The following is a 20,694-nucleotide window of genomic DNA, read 5'->3' on the forward strand; positions in this document are numbered from 1 at the left end:
ACATCTAGAAGGCCGAATTTCTTCATGGCCTCTCTCAGAGAGCTCTTTCCTCTGACTGCTGTTTTTCTTCACTGCTCTGATAACAGTAAAAGGCCTTCTAGAAAGACTTTTTTTTTTTTTCCTCCTGTGCAGTATGTATCTTATCATTCCCTAGCCAATACCTTCTCTGCACTTTGTTCTGCATCTGGTGGCTGTTGAGGAATGGGTTGCCTATTCCTGTTGTTTCACTTGCAACTCAGGGTGCTATATATTGGCGTCCACCTTGTTAATCTGTATACTAAGTGTCTCCATTTGTCCAAGGTGGTTATATGGAGCTGTAGTATCTCAGGGACTCCAAAGATGATATGTTACCTAAAGAGTAATGGGTTTGATAGTGAAATCTTTCTCTTGTAGAACTGAGTTGAGAAAACGGCCTTCATTTGAATTTTAAAGATCTTTGGCCTCTTCACACTGGTTGAGTATTTCTTTTTCTGCATAAGGACATTGCTTTCTTCTTTTTTTCCCTCCCTCTTCCTCCACCACCTGTGTTTCTCGCTGCAATGCATGGAGGAGGGTGTCACTCTTGCAAACAAAGCCAGGTGACATTCTGCCTGATGGTTTCTTGCTGGGATGTTTTAGGCTGAGGGTAGTGACCAGGCTGCCACTGGTATACAGTCCATGTAAGCTACAAGTAGAGAATCTAGTTCTGTACTTCATTTGCAGCAAGAGTAACAGTTTCATTGCTGTGTTAGAAAATGTAATGACCTGGAAAACTTGCCTTTAAAGATTCCAATTAACTTAGAACCATTGTCTGGTTTCTATGAGGTCAGTATTACCTCAGTAATCACCTTTGTTTCATGACTCCGTCTTTATGTGTAGTCTATCACACATGACATTGCTGCGTGGAAATTCACTGAAGTACAGAACACTTGAACAGATTCTCTGTACCTCTTGGGTGCTGAACTAGACTGCACTCTACAGCATCTGCAAGACCTTAGAGCCAGCAGAATGTTTACAATATACTACTCTCATGTGGCCTGTATAAGAATTGTTCCTTACTCGAGTTTCATAACCAAACATTTGCCCTTTTTCTGACATTTTAAATATGTTGTATTATATTGATTGCATGCCTGTTTGTTTTTAGTAGAAAATTAAAGCTCCATTTTATTGAAAAATGAAGCTGATATTTGATTTAAAAGGAGAAGGGAGAATGAGAATCCCAGAATTCTGAGTGCAATATAAAATCACTTTAACAGAATTATTTTTTCGAGTGATTGTTTACAATATATAACATATGTGCAGATGATAAAGATTCTTTTAGAGATTAGAACAGCTTTTTAGCTGCTTTATTGTTATGGATATATTAAGAATATTTGTTAAATCAGCACAGAGTAAAATGTCATCTTTTATACGAGGAAAATAAAATCAGTGTCATCCTTAAATGACAAGGAAAAAGTGGTAATTTGTGTACAAAATTTTGTAGTTATCTTTTTATATATATTGATTAAGCGATGCTCTTGGCTTCAGTCTCAGTGAGCAGATGTGTGAAACTTCAGAACTGCTTTGCTGGGTCTGCTACCAGTGTAGACTGGGTCCTTGTAATAATTCTACAGAAAGCATTTTTATTGCATTTTGTCTTTTCTAATTGTATTTTACTGTTAGGTGGTCACGATCTAAATGTTTATTTGAAATGTGGTGAATAAGAATGCTAATTTATATCATCTTCGTTCCTAGTGATAGGAATGCTGCCTCAGCTAGAGAAAAAAAGAGGGCTGGTACTTGCTATCATTTCTGTTTACCAGAGGATTTGACATTGTTACTCCCTTATCTTATTCCAACTGTGATTGCATAGGATCACTTCACTTGTAGGTAAACGCTTCAAGCTTTACAGAATTTGAGGGCATGTACCATTAACTTAGGCTTAAGATTCTTGTGAAAATCTGCATTATCCTGATACAAAAGGAGCTAGAGCATCTACTAAAATACAAATAACTAATATGCGGTATTTTTGCAGCTTTACCTGTTGAGTAATGGCTCTTTGAGTTCATTCTGTTCTGTGTTTCCTTTATCCAGCTAATAACCACACACACCTTTGGGAAGACAAGCCATTCTCTTGTGGGTAGACTTTAATTTTTTTCAACCCCCTTGACTGAGATGTGACAAATCCTATTCAAGGAAAGAACCTGTGCAGCAATTCTGCTGATATATGTAATTATGAGGTTAGTTGAAGTCCCTCAGTTGATTTCTGTCCCCTTGCTGCCACCATCCAACAGGGACAGAGAAACTGTCTGGGGATAGTTTCTTTAACACAAAGCCTGTGTCTGAATTGTGAAGTGATGGTACTGTGAATGTCCAGATCCTATGGATCTGGATACTTAGTGATATTCAGTGTTGAAACTGAGAGTGGAAGATACACCAGTCCTGGTCTTTTCACTTGTATTTTTTGTTTTCTGGGTGTTTATCAAACAGCTAGACTGACATCCTTGTTCTCCTCTGCCTTAGTAGTAGTGAGAATTCACCTTACACCATGTCTTTGCTTTACTGACTGCTTCAGGTTCTTGTGCTTTTGGGGGAAATTCATGTGGTTACTGGGTTGATGTAAGTTTTGCTTACAGCAGTTATTTTTTTTCCAAGTGAATGACAGATCATATAAATTGCTAAGATGATGATCCCTCTCCTTAAGTAAACCCTTTCCAGGGCTCACATCCAGCTAAGAGATGGCCCTCTTTTCCTGTACCAAAAAAACCCAACCCCAAAACCCAAAGTAAAAGAAAAAAAACAAGCCTCTTCATGTTTTCTTCATGTTTTGAGAACCATTGAATCATACTACATCAATGTACGTATCATTTCTTTGAGCTGAGTAAACATAAGAGAACTGCATGCTCAGACAGCGAGAAGTTGGCGACAAAATTGATATGCCAGATATTTGGTGTACTACATGGCTAAGTTATGGTTTCAACTAACTAATACAGATTTTAAAAAATAGGCTTTTCCCAGTTATAACAACCTACTGATCCCACATTTTATAATGAAGCCTATTTTAAGTTAACTTTCAAATTCTTGAAGAAGCAGAGTAGCAGTGAACACTGCAAATGCATAATGCATTTTTTAAAGGCCCTGCAAAGTATGAAATATCGTAAGAGTTCACCTGTAAAAACAAATTAGCCACACAAACTCAAGTTTAATACTTCTGTATATAGCCATTTTGTTATCTTTTTTCACCACTTAGAAGGTTGCAGTAGGTGCCTTACACTGCTCAGAGTATTCAAACCTCAGAAGATTTAATTTAGTTGTTTAGCATGTTTTCTGATGGGCTGAAGTAGAGGAGAATATGACAGAATTCAAATAGTTTTGATGTAATTACACAGATGTACAGTAATATCTGAAAATAAACACTCATCCAGTTTTTAGTATTTGTGTTGTATTCTATTTCAGAAGTTGCATGCAAAATAGAAAAATTTCTTTAAAATGTTAAAGTGATGGGAAAACAAAATGCTTTCATTCCATCTTGAGCAACAAAACTAGATTGAATTTCATTTTCGGGCTGTCCTGTAATAGTAAAATTTTACTTTGCATTGCTGTAAATATTTCTATTGTGACTTTAAGATACATATGTAAATACTGTCTTAAGTTCAGAAATGTTTGCTTTAGGAAAATGGTAAAATACAGGCCAGATCTGACATGCCTACAACTTCATAGCTTATTTCCTTTTTAAATCTCTGCCCAGGATAGAACTTTCTAATGGAAGAGGTTTGGAGCAGTAGAATACTGACTTGTTTTTTCCCAGTTCACCTACCAGCTTGATTTTGATTTTTGGTTTTTTTTTGGTTTGGTTTGTTTTGTTGTTTTTTTTTTTTTCAAATGCTGCTCTTTTTCTCACCAGTAGAAACCATAATTCTGTAGGTAGCTTCTGAATACTGTTCTGGCTTCTCCTGTTGATTTCATTCCAGGCTAGGTTTTTGCCAGAGTATTATACTAAATTTATTGAATATTTCCAGTAAGGAATATAAAAACACAGGGTTGTTAAACTGGTATCTTTTTCTGATATAGGCTATGGTTTGTCTTTTACTTTTTGGTGCTTAAACTGTCTTCTTGCTTCTGACTCTTGATACTTATTTTACTTGATAGATAGCACTTTACCATTAAAATGATATAAAACTATGATTTCTAAAGTGATCACTCCTAGTATGATTACTTCTGATGTAATCTGTATTAAAAACAGCAGGTATCTTTATTTTGGGCCAAACTGCGAATGAATGGTGTGTGCTGGGGCGTTGCTCCCACACACCACTTACTCTTCTCTTTATATGTCCCATATTGCAGTCAAACCATGATGGAAACCCCCACGTACTTTCCTCTTAACATCACTTCCCACCACCCTTCACCATCAGAAAGTATTCTACAAACAACAGGGAGAAAATTGACTTTAAGTTATTTCTCTTGCTTCCTGGTGTCCTGCTGTCTGGGGAGAAGAGTCCTTGCAGCCCTCCTTGTACAGAAAGGAGGAGACGGAGCAAAGGATTAAAAAGCCCTTCTGTGTGTCAGGAGTTCTAGCAGTTTATTTCAGGATGAGGTGGTTTAGCTCAAAGTGGAGGTTTGTTTTAGTGTGATTTTTGCCTCTTTCCATAATGTAGTATAAATATCCATTGCTGAAAGTTGGTCATACCTTTTAAAATAATGCTAACACTTAAGTTGGAAGGCATTCCCTCCTGGGATCTTAATATGTGACATAAACCAGTGATAACAATCTGGAAAAATTCTGGGGTTTTTTTATTCAGATGTAAGACATGGAAAGATCAAACTCTTTCCAGGCTCAAACTAATTCTTATTTAATGTTCTCTTATTTGGCTACATGGAACATTGGGCCAGGAATAGCTGAATCAGTAACCAGTCTAGCAAGAGCTATCGTATTTTGCTTGCTTTAGTGCTCTCCTATGCAATTAAATAGAAAATGTGAAGGTAGGCAAACAGTATTTAGAATGGAGTATGATTTGTTGCCATTTTGTCTATCACAGGTTTAGATATTCCAGTACAAACACTTGCAGGATTTTGCTGAGGTTGTCGATAGTGGTTTTGTCAAGGTTTTCTTCTGTGTCCTCCATGGTATGCCATACTGCAGGAAAAGGGGATGGGATCAGATGTAGGACTGGAACCCCTATAAGGAGGAAAATGAAATTTGGAGAAGAAATATTGGAGAAGTTCTGTTAAGCTAATTGATATGTCGCAATTTAGCAACAGTGTAAGGTAACTATGCAGTAAGTCTACTTCATAGAGGAGTGTGTGTTGCTGCAGCTTCTTTTTACCTTCTCTTTTTTTGAGGCCTGTGACTGCAGCCCATCCATTTCATTGTGTTTGCTAAAACTGGCACCTTCCTTTCCTTTGACTACTTTTCCTTTTTTTTTTTTTTTTTTTTTAAAGGCCTCTGTAATTAGTAGTTTCACTCTGATACTCGGGGTTGGGGTTTTTTTTTGAGATCCTTTGCATTGTAGTTGTTGATACAGTGTTTAGGAGCCACAGAAGGGCAGAGAACCCACTGCAGCTCCCCAGAGTGAAAACTGATCACCATGTTCTTGTGACAGTGTTAAGACTGAGCACTTTTTCCAGCATTTTTTAGTCCTCTCCATAAATGGTAAAATAGGGTGTGTGTATTTTTAGTCAGATAAAAGAACTTCCACTTGAAAGAATCTGTATCACCATATATATTATATATCTATTTATCTATCTCAAGCCACCCATTACATACTGCAACTTACAGGTAAAAAAGGAGTTAAATCAGTCTTCCTGATCACTTTTTAAGGGGAGCATTGTTTCTCTCCAGCCTCTTTCCTGTTATAGTGCTTTTCCCCTCTCATTTTTCAGCTTCATACCACTAAGGAATCTGTTTTCTTCACTAGCTGTTAATCATCTTACTAGAAAAGCTCTTGAGGTGTAGTCATTGTTTTTTCCCTATCAACTTTTACCAGAAACCCATGTAGGATTTTTGATATCCCTGGATGTGCATATGATGACTCTTGGTTTCGTTGGACCTGGGCCCTGCCTTGGTGTGAAAAATGAAAGATGCACGGAGTTGAAAAGCTATTGAGCAGGAGACAGTAACCATAGCAGATGAATAGAGCACTCACTTAGAAGTGGAGAGGAGCAGCTGCTCTAGTACCTGCTTGCAGAGCTGTATGCACATTTTACATTCCTTGGTAAGTAACAAGAGCATAAGCAGTGGTGAAATTAGGGGCTGGATGTGAAGGTACCTCCCTCCCTTCCTAGGTAGATACTCTCTTCATTGAACTGTGACATTCCTTTTAGGTTACCCTTCTCTACATTCCTTTTTGGTTAACCCTTCTCTAGCAATATGACACCTGTAGTCCTTGCTGTACAGTGGAAAACTTCAGTCAAAAGAGTTTACTATATCTACTACCCTTCTTTGGCCCACCTTAGTTCTGAAGGTGCTCTGCTGAGCTCTTGAACCGAGAAGGTCATCAAATCCATGTCTTGAACTTGGACAAATGCTTTAATCATTGATCTGTAGCTTGACAAGTTGGCAGCAGTAGTACAACTGCTTTCCCTTTCTTTGTTTGTGTCCCAAAGGAGAAACATGAACACAAAGTCAGACACTGTGGTGTAGGTGTCTGCCAGGAGAAATGCTTGGGTAGAAAATCCCAGTTGCAGGTATGTGCCTAATTCCAGGAGGGATTTCAGGCATATTGTGTCCTTTGATATTTCTGCTGGCTACTCTGTGTACCTTTCCCACCCCTCAAACTGACGACTGTGAAATCTCCATTCTCTTTAGGGAATGAAGATGTCTAATTTGAGTATGAGTTTTTGCAGGAGTCGGTGCCTTCAAATTTAAACAACAGTAATAGTGCGTGTTACTATAACTTTGACAGCTTTAGAGATTTTTTTCTAGTCTTTGAAGATACAACCCTTGAGCGTTTCACTGCTCCTAGAAATAGCAGCTAGCTTGTTAGCATGGCATGTGGTGATATCCCACTGGATCAGAGTTGTCTCTCTTTGTAGGACGTTACTGGTGGCAGAAATTTCCATTTTCTCTGTACCACTGGAGCTGTGCTCATGCAAAATAATGATGGATATGTTTTATCACTACTTTTGTTTGGGTATGTTTTTCAAAGCTGTGGTTCTTAGCCTGCGTAAAGTTGAATTTGGAAGCCTCAGGTTCAGGCAACTAAGCTTGACAAACAGGATTATATGCACTTGCTCATTCATTAAATGATGCGTTTGTTACTGAATTTGTTGTGTGTGTGTGTAAATATATACATATATATATACATACACACACACTTCATAAGAGCTTCTGGTACCTCTTAATAAAAACGGAATGTGGTCATCTTCAACCAAGCCTCGATGTAAAGTAGTCTGGAAATACTGACTTTCAGCAACGTGATCCTTCAGCAGATTCATGTTGTGTAGCTCTTGCTCTGTAATTCACAATGAAAGTGATTATTCCAACTTCTGGACAATATAATGTTAGCACATTTGAATTATTCTTTCTCTTACATGGAAGCTTTTTCCATCAAAGAGGAAAAAGGAGTTGGTGACTGTCTTTTGTATTTGTTTAGTACTTAGGAGACCTCAAGAGCAGTGCTATTGCTGTCTTTTTACAGAAGTGAGAACTAAAACACAGAAGCAAAACAGTTCCCAAGAGTTGCAGAGTGACAGTCAGAATCTGTTTCATGGCTTCCAAGTGTCTAGGAATCTTCCTCAGTTATTTTATTAATTAAATTTTAAAATCTTTGTATAGGTTTAAGATGCACCAAATTTAACATTTACAATACTAAATATTATTACTGTAAAACAGAAAACTAATCTAAAAATCTGATTTACGAGACTTAATACATGCAGAAACTACACACTAAATTTTGAAATTAATCAAAACCCCATACCCATCTCCTTACCAATTGCCTGAAGCCTCTCAAACCATCGAACAGTGTTAGGAAAATAATTGGGAAAGACTGGGTTTGGTGCACCAATTAAATCCAGTAGTACAAGCAGGTCCTACAGAAGAAAGAGTTTTTAATACAGAATTATTTACATTACTACAACATCAGCAGCAGCAATGAAACCTCTTGGTTCCTGTACAGGTCATGACTAGCTCTGGACAAAGATCTGTCTTTTCTACCATGGTGTTTGAGAAGAACTCATTAGCAGAAACTGATTCCAGTCTGCTGCATTTTGCTGTCTTTCCAAGGAGGAAAAAGGTAGGCTGTTTCTCTAATCCTTAAGCTGAAGCAGACTGCATTGCTTTGGTTGCAGTTTGTGTCTTATATCCCTTTAAAAGAAAAACTGGTAGGTGGAGAGAAAGAAGAGGAAATTGCTTCTTCCCCAGAGAACAACAAAGTCTGTCAAGGGAAAGACATTTTATGAGTCACAAGATACAGTGACAGAAGAAAAGTGTCTCAGCAGTGAGTAGGGAAACTAGAAGGCAGTAGGAAGAAGGAAGCAGACAACCAGAATGTTAACAGGAATCAAAGGGAAACAGCTTGCTGTAGCATAATGCTGATCTAGGAGAGCTTTGTTCATAGACTGATACTATGTCTGTGCTCTTTCCTAATCACTTTGAATTATCACTCTTGAAGAAGGTGGGTAGCCTAGTTTATCTTCTAATAAATTCATGTGTTTTGATTTTTCTATGACTCTTCCTCATATTGGCATGGAGAAGGTCTGTCTAAACAGGTTTGCCTGAAAAGCTCTTGCCAACGAACTATTTCATCACGTCATAAAATTTCCACAACCCTGCTTCTTCCTTTAACTTTGGTGGGGTTCATGGTTTTGTGGGAATTACGAATTAAATATTTTAAAAATGTAATTTACTATTACTCATGAGGGAGGTGAAAGCCACTTACTATGCCCTGCAGCTGATTTGTGGTTGTTGAACCAGGTGGATGTGGAGTAGATACCATTTTTTGAGCTAAGTGTTGAGATCCATAGAGGGAATCAGAAGGGGACCACCGGACAAAGGCTTCTTCTCCATCAAAAAATATAAGCTGAAGTGAAAGGTCTGGTCTTGATGTTGAGCTCGTCTGTTGGAGGAAGTTAAAAGTAACATAACTGATTCTGGCCAGAACATTAAATAAAGGATAAATACTGTAGTCAAATAAGCAACATCGGTAGGGGTCTGTTTTCAAGGTATCCTATGCAAACCTTCCTCTGGCTGTTAAACACACATTATGGTGTCATAGTGGTAGTGATCAGTCATTATTATTTATCTAGTACAGTGATACATTCTCCAGTCTGGTATCATTTTACTTCTGGTTAGAAGATTCATTTCTGACTTTAGTGGGCATGAGCTGAGTATGTTGAGATCTGCAAAACAGGTAGCAGAAACATCTCAAATAATGAGGAGACATGTCAGCAACAACACCTGATGTGTTAGTATTATTACTTGATAGCACCACAAAGGACTAATATCTCTGCTACAGTTTTGCATCAGTGGAGGTGAATTACGTATTTGTAAATTTGATGGTTCTTTGAGGGACAATGAGCAGTCAGTCATGAGAAGAATGACCATTTCTTTTCTTTCAAGGGGAATTGCAACCAGTGATGCAACTTTACCCTAAAAAAAAAAAAAAAGCATGGAGAGTAGCATAGATACGCCCTTCCCTTTCAACAACCAAAAATTCTCAGTTTTTACTACTGTGATATATATATGATTAATGTATTAAAGGTCACAAAGGCAACATCTGTGTGAAATTTATTCCCCATGTAGAAGAGGCCTTTTTTCTCTCTCTGTTTACTAACTGAAGCCTTGTTTGCACTGGCAGTATTTCCTAATAATCTACAACATGGCTAAACCAGGTTCAGTTTCACTATATGAACAGTTTTGGGAACTGTACTCTTGGCAGTTGCTATAAATATTTTAACCCCTCTATGAATAAATGCTACTTCAAATAAAGTTGCATGATGTGGTTAAAAAGGTGGGGTCACTGGCAACAGTCATGTCCTGTATAGGCTACAACTCCCAGCTAGCTGGAGCTGATCCAATATAAACAGTGGTGGAAAACTTCTATGAAATGTTGCTTATGCGGGCAAGATGATATTGATTATGCTCACAGTGATATATGGATTTCACTAATGGTAATGCTTTGCTGGCCTTTGTCCTTTGCACAGGACAGAGCTCTTTTGATAGCAGTCATTTTCCATTACATTCTGGAGGAAACTGCATTAATGCCATTTGAATTTTAGAAAGTAACATTTGTACTGTTTAACATGTTCTCAGGATGCAATAACATAGACATGTCTTTGCCCTTTAATTTTAAACTTACTCTATATAACTGGAAAAACATCAAGATAAAAATCACAGCTTCAAGTCAAAGTATAAATAGATTTGGCCAAAAACATAACAAAGTCTGTTATGCTACTACGAGCAGAGCAAAAAGGTCATAGCTAATGTATTAAGCAGATGGATCCCAAAGTATATTTTCTTAACAGACTGTACAAATGGCAGCCTGTGCAAAGTAATTAGATAGTCTTTTGTCAAATGCTGTTATCTTACACGATAGAACAATTTAATAAAAAAATGATGTATTACTTGTGAAAAATTGCAGTCTTTAAGTCTGTCTGCGGGTTGTTTCATACATTAACCATCAAGCAAATTTATTCTAAATGAAGCTTCTCAATCAAAGCATATGTATTACAGGACTGCTTTGTTTTGTGATTAAAAACACTGGTGTATTCTTAATCTTCTAATTCTTAAATATTCTTATGTCAGAAGGCACTAAATTGGTTTCTGGAAAAACTGCTGACAAGTAATCTTAATGCCTAAACTGGGTGTATTCCTCCCACTTTGTGAAGCATTTGAGAGACCTTTTCCCGTGAAAGCTGTTAGTGTATGCATATTCTCCTGTAAATACTGAACCAGTAGATGGCACTCACGAATCTGAAAATTACAAGATTGTAAGATTACAGAGTTAGTAGCATCAAGATTTTTGTGCCTAGCAATGGCAGCACTTTGAAGCAGATTTTCATAGCATAGGTGACACAGACTGGTAATATACTATTACTTGACTGTTCTCCTGTACTCAGTCATCACTTGTTTCATAAACTCTTCAAATTGATGATGGAAAACAAGAAGAAAAGCTTGAAATTGTTATGGGATGGAGGGACGTGAGCATAACTTTCCTGCACAGCAATTAGTTCATCCGTCTCCCAAAACAGAATGCAAGTGAGAGATTTTAAAAAAGTAAGATTCAAAAAGCAACAAAACTTTGTCAATGAGCCTAAAAGTTACTGGATATGATCAGAACTTCTGAGTAGGGTTCTGTGCCTTTTTGATAGTCAGATTACATCTCACCAAGTCTATAACGTATGTATTATGTATAAACTGTTATTTTTATATAGTGTATATTTATTGGATAATTTTTTATAGCCACCTTTTGCATAAGAAGTTTTAATGTGATTATGTACCCTAAAGTAGTAGATACAGATCTCTGTTCTGTTCTTCATGAAGTCAGTGGGAGTTTAACTACAGGCACAGCAATCGGAGAATCAGGCACACAGTCTATGGGAGAGAACATGCAAGTGCCTTAAGGCCTGTTGCTGTTGCAAAACCAAATGAAAATGAAACAAGCAAGCTACCTTGATTAACTGCAGCTTGTTATCCAGGGCACGTGCCAGCTCCAGTATCATTGCACAAGGCACAGCTGAATCTGTTGCTCCTATAAACACTCTCTCCTGCCATTGTTGTCCAAAGAATTTTGAGTCGTAGTGGCAAGCAAGAACTAGATGGCGTTTTGCAGAGGGGTTGAGAGTGCTGATAATATTTGAAAATGTTTGATATCCATATGGTGTATATCTCTGAAATGTATCTTCTTCAATTTCCCAACCAGCCTGTAATCTTTGAAGACGGTGCTTGATATGCTGCAATTAAACAAAAAACCAAAACCCCAAATCAGATTAATGTTGCTTCCTTCAGAAATGTGTTGCAGACAAATTGTCATTAGCTAACTAATAGTGGCATTTAAAATTGCCATGAATTTACAGAAATAAGCTTAAGAGATAAATTTTATAGCAAAAAAATATAATGTCACTATATAAGATAAGCAACATCTTTGCTACCTTTGCCTTTGACTGGCTTATTTGCTTTTCATTTCTCACTTTTGTCTCTTCTCTTTGGAGTCTGAAGGTGCTTTGAATGACTGCCCATTAATATAACATATTAAGACCTTGATCTCTGAAGTTTTGAGGCTGGTGTTTTTTTCAGGTGTACCCAGGACAGATTTAACATTTACCTCTTCAAATCTAAACTTAGTTGTGCCTGTAAATTAAATGTCAGAACTGGCTGCAGAGGACTTGGTGTGGCTATTTTGACAATTACCACACTCAGATGCCACAGCAGTATATAAAAAAACCTGCTGGTGTGTTTGTTTGGAGTGGAGGGTTTGGGGTGTTTTCAGTTTTCTTAGCTTCTATGAGCAATCTGCCTTTCAAGTGACAAAAGTTGTTTGTAAGGCTGTAAGAGACAGACTGATCCCTGTAAAGAATTAAACATTTCAGAACAAAATTTTAAAATTTAAATCCTGTAAGTGTAGCTCACATAAAGATAAAAAGACAGTGCTTCCATAAAAGAATCACAGAAGCGTCTAGGTTGGAAAAGACCTTGAAGATCATCCAGTCCAACCATTAACCTAACACTGACAGTTCCCAACTACACCATATCCCTCAGTGCTATGTCGAGCCGACTCTTAAACACCTCCAGGGATGGGGACTCCACCACCTCCCTGGGCAGCCCATTCCAACGCCCAACAACCCCTTCTGGAAAGAAATGATTCCTTATATCCAGTCTAAACCTTCCCTGGCACAACTTGAGGCCATTACCTCTTGTCCTATCGCTTGTTACTTGGTTAAAGCGACTCATCCCCATGTCCCTGCAACCTCCTTTCAGGGAGCTGTAGAGGGTGATGAGGTCTCCCCTCAGCCTCCTCTTCTCCAGACTAAACACCCCCAGTTCCCTCAGCCGCTCCTCGTACGACCTGTGCTCCAGACCCTGCACCAGCTTCGTTGCCCTTCTCTGGACACGCTCGAGTCATTCAATGTCCTTTTTGTAGTGAGGGGCCCAAAACTGAACACAGGAATCGAGGGGCGGCCTCCCCAGTGCTGAGTACAGGGGTAAGATCCCTTCCCTGTCCCTGCTGGCCACGCTATTGCTGACACAAGCCAGGATGACATTGGCTTTCTTGGCCACCTGGGCACACTGCTGGCTCCTGTTCAGCTGGCTGTCAATCAACACCCCCAGGTCCCTCTCTGACTGGCAGCTCTCCAGCCACTCCTCCCCAAGCCTGTAGCGCTGCTGGGGGTTGTTGTGGCCAAAGTGACAGGAGAATGCTGTGGGAAACTGTGTCAAAGGACTTACTAAAGTCAAGGTAGACAACATCCACAGCCTTTCCCTCATCCAATAAGCAGGTTGCCTTGTCACAGAAGGAGATCAGGTTTGTCAGGCAGGACTTGCCTTTCATAAACCCATGCTGACTAGGTCTGATCCCCTGGTTGTCCAGTATATGACTTTTAATAGCACTCGAGATGACCTGCTCCATGACTTCCCTGGCACCGAGGTCAGACTGACAGGTCTATAGTTTCCTGCATTGTCCTTTCTGCCTTTCTTGTAGATGGGTGTCACATTTGCCACCCTCCAGTCCAACTGGACCTCCGCAGTTAGCCATGACTTCAGGTAGATCATGGACAGCAGCTTGGTGAGCACGTCTGCCAACTCCCTCAGCACCCTTGGGTGTAACCCATCCAGTCCCACAGACTTGTGTGCATCCAAGTGGTGCAGCAGGTCTCTGACCACGTCCTCTTCAACTGTGCTGACCTCAGTCTGCTTCCCCTCCCCATCTCCCAGCGCATGAGGCTGGGTGTCCGGGGAACAGCCAGTTCCACTGCTAAAGACTGAGGCAAAGTAGGCGTTGAGCACCTCAGCCTTTTTCTCATCCTTAGTTACCATGTTTCCCTCTGCATCCAGTAAGGGAGGGAGATTTTTCCCTAATCCTCCTTTTGCAGTTAATGAATTTATAGAAACATTTTTCTGTTATCCTTAACAGCTGTAGCCAAGTTGAGCTCTAGCTGTGCTTTGGCTCTCCTAATGTTCTCCCTGCATAACTTCACTATGACTTTATAGTCTTCATGAGAGACCTGCCCCCTCTTCCAAAGGCAATAGATTCCCCTTTTGTTCTTGAGATCCAGCCAAATGTCCCTGTTTAGCCAGGCCGGTCTCCTTCCCTGCCTGCTTGTTTTTCAGCACATGGGAACAGCCTGCTCCTGTGCCTTTAACACTTCTCTCTTGAAGTATGTCCAGCCTTCCTGGACTCCCCTGTCCCTTCAGGGCAGCCTCCCAAGGGATTTTGTTAACCAGTCTTTTAAACAGGTCAAAGTTTTCCCTCCAGAAGTCCAAGGTGGCAGTTTTACTAACCCCTCTGTTTCTCCAAGGATTGAAAACTCAATCATCTCATGATCACTGCACTCTAGATGGCCTCCAACTTTTACTTTCCCCACCAGCTCTTCCCTGTTCACAAGAAGCAGGTCCATGGGGGCACCTTCCTTCGTCGGCTCAGTCACCAGCTGTGTGAGGAAGTTATCCTCCACACATTCCAGGAACCTCCTGGATTGTTCCCTCTTTGCTGTGCTGTGTTCCCAGCAGGTATCTGTGAGGTTAAAGTCCCCACAATAACAACGGCAAGTGACTGCGAGATTTCTCCCAACTGTTTATAGAAAGCTTCATCCACCTCACCGCTTTGGTTGGGGAGTCTATAAAGGACTCCCACAGCAAGATCTGCTTTATTGGCCCTTAACCTAATCCAAACACTCTAAACCCCATTATCACTCAATAAAGAGATCATTCATTTTTAGTATCTTCCTACCTAAAGAGAATACTTCTAACAACCCTAGTTATACTTAGTACAGAGTTCTGTCTAACTCTTATTAGAGGGCCATCTCTGTTGAGCATCTTATTTTTATGGGTCCCTAGAGTGCTTCTTCAAGGCAGATTCCTCTCTCTTTAAATAAACATTAGGAAAAGCCTCTAAGGGGAAAAAACAAAATAGACTTTAAAGCCTTGTCCTGCTCTTGGTGAAGTCAGTGGGAATATTGCCATAAATTTTAGCACTAGAACAAACTTCCATTTTGTTTGTGGTCACCCTCTGAAAGCTTTTACGGCATTGTATGGTCTATCCGCTATCTGTAGGCAGAGCAAAGGACATCTGTTATGGATTAAGGGGAATATATAAGCCTGGATGGAGTTTCCAGTGTGCATTAGCCGTGACTGGCACTTGCCTTCTGCCTTAAAGGAGTTTGATACTTTTTCTGTGTCTTAACAAAGAAATGTCATACATTTCACACTCCATTGTGCTTTGACAATGGAGGGTTCTTCTTTTTTTCCTTTAGTGGGGGTCTACTTTAGTACATGCTGTTACCTTGTAACAGGATGGTCCTATTTTGAACATGATTTGTGGTTTTCTAGCCTAGGCTCAGCTAGTTTTTTGTTTTTCTTACTTTTTCCCCTTTCATTTGGCTGTCTTCCAGGGTATCACTGAAGAAACCACAAAACTAAATCTACAGAGACGTATGCGTGCACGTGCACGTGCGCGCACACACACACAAAGCATAAAAAAAGCTGCATTTTCCAGTCTATCACTTGCATAGTGGCTAACAGACTTACTGTTGTTAGGGCTATCTTGGAGCTGTTGAGTCATTGCCTAAAGGGTAGATGAAGGCTAGTGAGATGTTATGAATGTTTTCTAGTAAACTCAGCTGTACCACTGGTTTAGTCTCCCGCTTGGTTAATGTAATCCGGAGCTATCATGGCACAGAGTCCTGAAGATGCCCACACCAAGTGTGCAGAGCAGAGGTGCGGACAGGACAGCGACCCAGTCATGTGGTAACTCCTTGTGGCTCAAATACAATGTGCTGGAACTTTTACTGGCTTGGGGCCAGGTGCAGTGGGGATACACTAGCCCAGTATTAACACACTGCTGAGTCTGGGCCAGTGGAGCTAGCGTGGTACTGGGACCAGTGCTGCACTTTGTCATGTTGACCATTTCTTCTGCCTGCCCGTTCAGGCCCCTCTGATCCCTTTCGGGGAGTGTCAATACTCTCATTGGAAAGAACACAACAGCGGAGTGTAACAGCACAGGACCTCTCCAGAAAAAGGCTGGGGGGGTGTAACTTATTTCATCCCTGTGTATGGTCCCAGGAGGTTTGAACCAGTGACCAGAAACTGCTCATGTGAGGGAAAGGACAACAGCTGTGTTGTACTTTGGGTGCCAAACCTGAGGCAAGCTTTTTAATTTTAAATGTAAATTTAAAAACACATACTTTTTTTTTCATCATGCTATGCAGCCCTGGGAAATGGTGTCAGCTAAAGTACAAGCTGTGTCATGTAGGCTCTATGCAGTCTAGTACTTGAACAATGATAGAGTTCATCCTACCGAATGAAAGGAATGTGTCTGTCCCTTTAGTGGTCACTAATGGTGCTACCAGAATATAAATAATGGATGTTCTTAGAGGCTTTCAGGAAATGTTGCCTTACCTGTCGTACGATATAATTTCCTGGTGACCCTGAGTATCTTTCTATCAGGATAGGGCGCAAATCATTCTCCCACATTTCAGAAACATCTGTGTTTGCTGCAACTTTTTGAATAGCATCAGAATGTAAAATTCTTGGTTGGTGAGAATACTGCAGAAGGGAGAAAAAGGAAAGATTGTTATAACTATTATTAGACCTTTTTAACCATATTTTTTTTTCAGAATTACGATAAATGTGATATATTGTGCTACTTTGATTTACTGACAATAAAAAGTAATTTTTAAAAAAACTTTTCTCTCAAAAATGATCCACATCTTTAAGTTCTGTGGCTCCTGTATCTTTGATTTCCATGAAAAATACTCTAGTATTAGAAACATGGGAGAAAATTTTACCTACCAACTAACTGTAAAAATTCAACCCGTGATTGGGTTCTCTCTTGTCTAATGTCTTAACTACATACATACAGTCATGTCTGCAACCATGCCACCTTTAAATGGGGTTTCCATTGAAACAAACACCAAAAGCTTTGTTTTTAATAGCAATAATATTTAGCTTTCTGCTGTGTCTACATTATGAGGTGGAGTACTGCAAAGAAATGCATGAACTAGCTCAGTCCCAGAAAGAGTGAAGCTGTGTCACTGTGGCCTGTCCACAGCGACGGTATTGGTGTGACTGCATAGCATGGTGTGGCTCATCTGGGGCAAGCTGGTGCATACATCAGCTTTGTGACTCACGGGTTAACCTCAAAATTGGCAGCTTGTCTCCTGTGACAAGAGCAGCTACCTCCCAAGTGGTTGCTTTTGTTGCCTAAGCACCGACTTGTAGAGCTGTTTCAGGTGACCTAGAATACTTGAGACATCCTCATGGGCTGGCAAATGCATGTCTCTGAGGTGCAAGAGCCTTGTGCTGTTCTGGAGTGGTAGAGAGATCCCCAGCTGAGATCCCCAAGGACATTACAAATGCCCCTTTTAGGCACCTGATTTGAACCTATCCATTCTCTAGCAATTATCTCCTCAGGAACTTCCTGTGCCACTCCTGTTTTTATAGGTTGCTATTTTAGGCACTATCATAGGATGCTCCTATCATATCCATTCCTTATTTCTATCATAAGGTCTTCCCTCTACTCCTCTCTTTCTCCCACTGAAAAATCCTGGTCTGTTTATTTGTTCTTTGATCAGAACTGCCTTACATGAATGATCAGATTTGCTGTCCTTCAGTTTACCCTGTCTGCCAGATGGGGAAAGGGAGGGAAACCAGAACATGAATGCACCACAGCTTATAGTGTAGGTTAATGATACTTTATATTTTATTCTTCTCCTTTCTTCAAACTGTTTAACAACTGACTAGCTTTTGGGCTGCTGCTGCAGCATCAAACTGACATTTTTGTAGATGTATTTAACTCCATCATTGTGTATGTTAACAAAAAATAATCATTCCTCCTCCTTTCCCACTCACTCATGTGTGCCATTTCACATTTGTCTGAAATGATTGCTGAAACTCATTACCTGGCCAGAAAGAATACTGACCCTGAGATCTTCTGCAGTCCTGTATAATAACCTATCTTAATTATCCTGACTGATTAATATTGTTTAAAAATGTTTTGCCTCACTATTTGTCTCCTTTTCTACTTCATTTGTGTGTGTGCTGAGCAAAGTAGGCACAAGCACAAATATTTTCTAGACTTCACTGTAAACATTTAATTCTATCCTTCTCTCTCTTCCTAGCTGTTTATCTGTGTGTGGACCTTTCCTCTAATTCCACTTCAGTTTACTAGTGAAATTAAGTAGAGGGGAGACACAAAAACACTGAATCCTCTAATGCTAATTCTAATATAGTGTTTAAAGATTAATTTTAAGACTAAAAGGACACCAAATTTTAGTTAACATTTTTGATGATAGTAAATATAGACGATTAAAGAAAAACTGCATTTCATCTCATATGAAGAAGAATTTATACAAGTTTGGAAACTGTATTGACATCAACTGTCTTTTGAAAGACTAGAAGTTTAATACAGTGGAATTTACACTAGTTTAGAAAAGGCACAGGTGAGAAAATGTCAGGAAGCTGCTCTGTTTAGGAGGCACAGGCTATAAGATGTGAGAGGAAAGATAGAGCTATGTACTTCAGAAGAGTGTAGGAGGAGAATTTAATTAAGGAAGTTCAGAAAATATGCCTTCAGTTGAACTAGTGAAGGGCTCAATTAGAGTGTGGAATAGTCTTGCTTCTAACTGTAGAGCGTGCCTGGTAATTGGGGTCATTGAATCACTTTGCAAAGAAACATTATTATTATTATTATTATTATTATTATTATTATTATTATTATTATTATTATAGTACAAAAACACTTAAGAAGAGAGGAATAAATTCCCATTTCTAATAATGGAGGTATCTTCAAATTTGAGAAGTGAAAGGAATTACTTAAGTGGTTATGAAATAAAAGAGAAGTAGAATGAGATCTGTAGGTGACTCATTCCTTACAGCATTGGTCAACCTCCATTTTCTCCATGGCCACAGCAGGGAGGCAGAGCAATGTATTTATGGTAGGGCTATCGCTAAACCTTTTGTACTAAGCTGCATAAAGCAGCAAGACTTCAACTTCTACAAGTAGCCCACACTTACCTGTTGATTTTGGTACATTTCAGCTCAGTGCCAATGGAAGTTAGCTTCTAAGAACTCTTAAGCTTAGGAACTGGTTCCTCCTCCTCAGTGAGAGAAGGAGGGGAAGACTGTACATTGTAAGACTTTCAACTTCTGGCTGACACATCCCTTTAGGCAGAAGGAACATGAGTTGTCAAGGGACAAGAATTTGATGAGAAAGAGGAAGTGGTTCTTGCTTAGTGTATGCATGAACACGGACGTTCAGACACTATGGTTCTGTGGTCAGATGATACTACTTACATCATTGTCAAGTAGATTGACTAGTTGGAATGGAATGGGCTAAAGAGTGTATTGGTGTAGCTCAAGGGGGGTGAAAAAAGCACCGAGGCTACATGCTTATACATTGACTACACTGGAACAGGTTGCCCAGAGAAGCTGTGGCTGTCCCCTCCCTGGAAATGTTCAAGGCCAGGCTGGACGGGGCTTTGAGCAACCTGGTCTAGTGGAAGGTGTCCCTGCCCATGGCAGGGGGGTTGGAACTAGATGGTCTTTAAGGTCCCCTCCAACCCAAACCATTCCATGGTTCTATGATTTAGCCTCACATATTCTTATATATGTACATATAGATGTATTATCTTACAGATATGTAGTCTGTACATAAGATTATATTGTAAGATACAGTGAACAAAACAGAATGACAAAGTTTCTTTGTTAAAAAACAACAACCAACCCAACACTTATTTGAATGGGGAATGAATAAAATAAGGAGAAAGGGAATGACTAAGGGGATGTGAGTGGAAAGGCATGATGGAAGCTTCCTTTTGCCAGTTTGTCCTGGACTCTGATCTATTAGTGAAGAGAACGGTGCACTGGATTAGTGGTGTTCAGTCCATTCTGGCTGAAGTTTGAGTTCATCTGGGGATGGGCCCTAGAAGTATATTTTCCATTTGGAAATACCTGAACCCTTTAATTGACTACAACTGCAAATTAGCTACAATTTGCAGTTGTATGTTCTCTCATGTTCTGTGTCATTTAGTTCTTCACAAAGAAACTATGTCAGTGCTTCGTAATCAACCACGAAGTTGTTACACAGAGATGTCAGGGGTTTACTGCTTATTACTGTTTCATTAAACTGCTTTTTTCCACCAGTTCACACAACACTGAATTAAAAACAATATAGTATGGCTCTACGGCATATTAGAGATTATATCCTTTCAAAACAATTTCGCAGTAGCTATCAACACCATCCCTACTGGTTTCATCTGGCTAAATGTGTGTGCATCACGGCTGGAAGAGCTGTTTGTTTTCTCAAACCAAGACACCGTTCCCCGAATCACCGTCGTCACGCTGCAACCTGGACTACAGTTGAGTGATCTATGAGTGTCACTTCGGAGGTTGATCCCTCTCATCCCGTTTGGGTTTGCCCTCAAATTCACTCGCTGCCCCTGGCAGATCTTCCGCGCCCGCTGCCCGCTCCTCGGCGGTGTGACGGGCATCGCCGACGCGCCCGACGTGTGCGGAGGCCCCGCTCCGTGCAGCCGTGGCCGGGGGGCGCGGGCAGCCATGTTGTCCCTCCTCACCTGCGCGCCCTC

At 40.0% G+C, this 20,694-nt stretch overlaps 1 protein-coding gene across 1 annotated transcript; it reads right to left on the bottom strand.

The window, feature by feature from the left end:
* Window positions 1-117: 117 nt before the first annotated feature.
* Window positions 118-20,598, bottom strand: QPCT (glutaminyl-peptide cyclotransferase). Its single transcript, XM_026844595.1, has 7 exons — window positions 20,417-20,598; window positions 16,508-16,688; window positions 11,566-11,847; window positions 8,835-9,011; window positions 7,887-7,986; window positions 7,293-7,409; window positions 118-5,134 (listed from the first exon to the last, which is right to left on the bottom strand). The coding sequence occupies exons 1-7, from the start codon at window positions 20,596-20,598 to the stop codon at window positions 4,989-4,991; spliced, it is 1,185 nt and encodes a 394-aa protein (XP_026700396.1). The 3' UTR covers window positions 118-4,988.
* Window positions 20,599-20,694: the final 96 nt, after the last annotated feature.

The sequence above is a fragment of the Athene cunicularia genome, assembly GCF_003259725.1.
Source record: "Athene cunicularia isolate RWA chromosome 3 unlocalized genomic scaffold, athCun1 chr3_part1, whole genome shotgun sequence".
Classification (NCBI taxonomy): domain Eukaryota; kingdom Metazoa; phylum Chordata; class Aves; order Strigiformes; family Strigidae; genus Athene; species Athene cunicularia.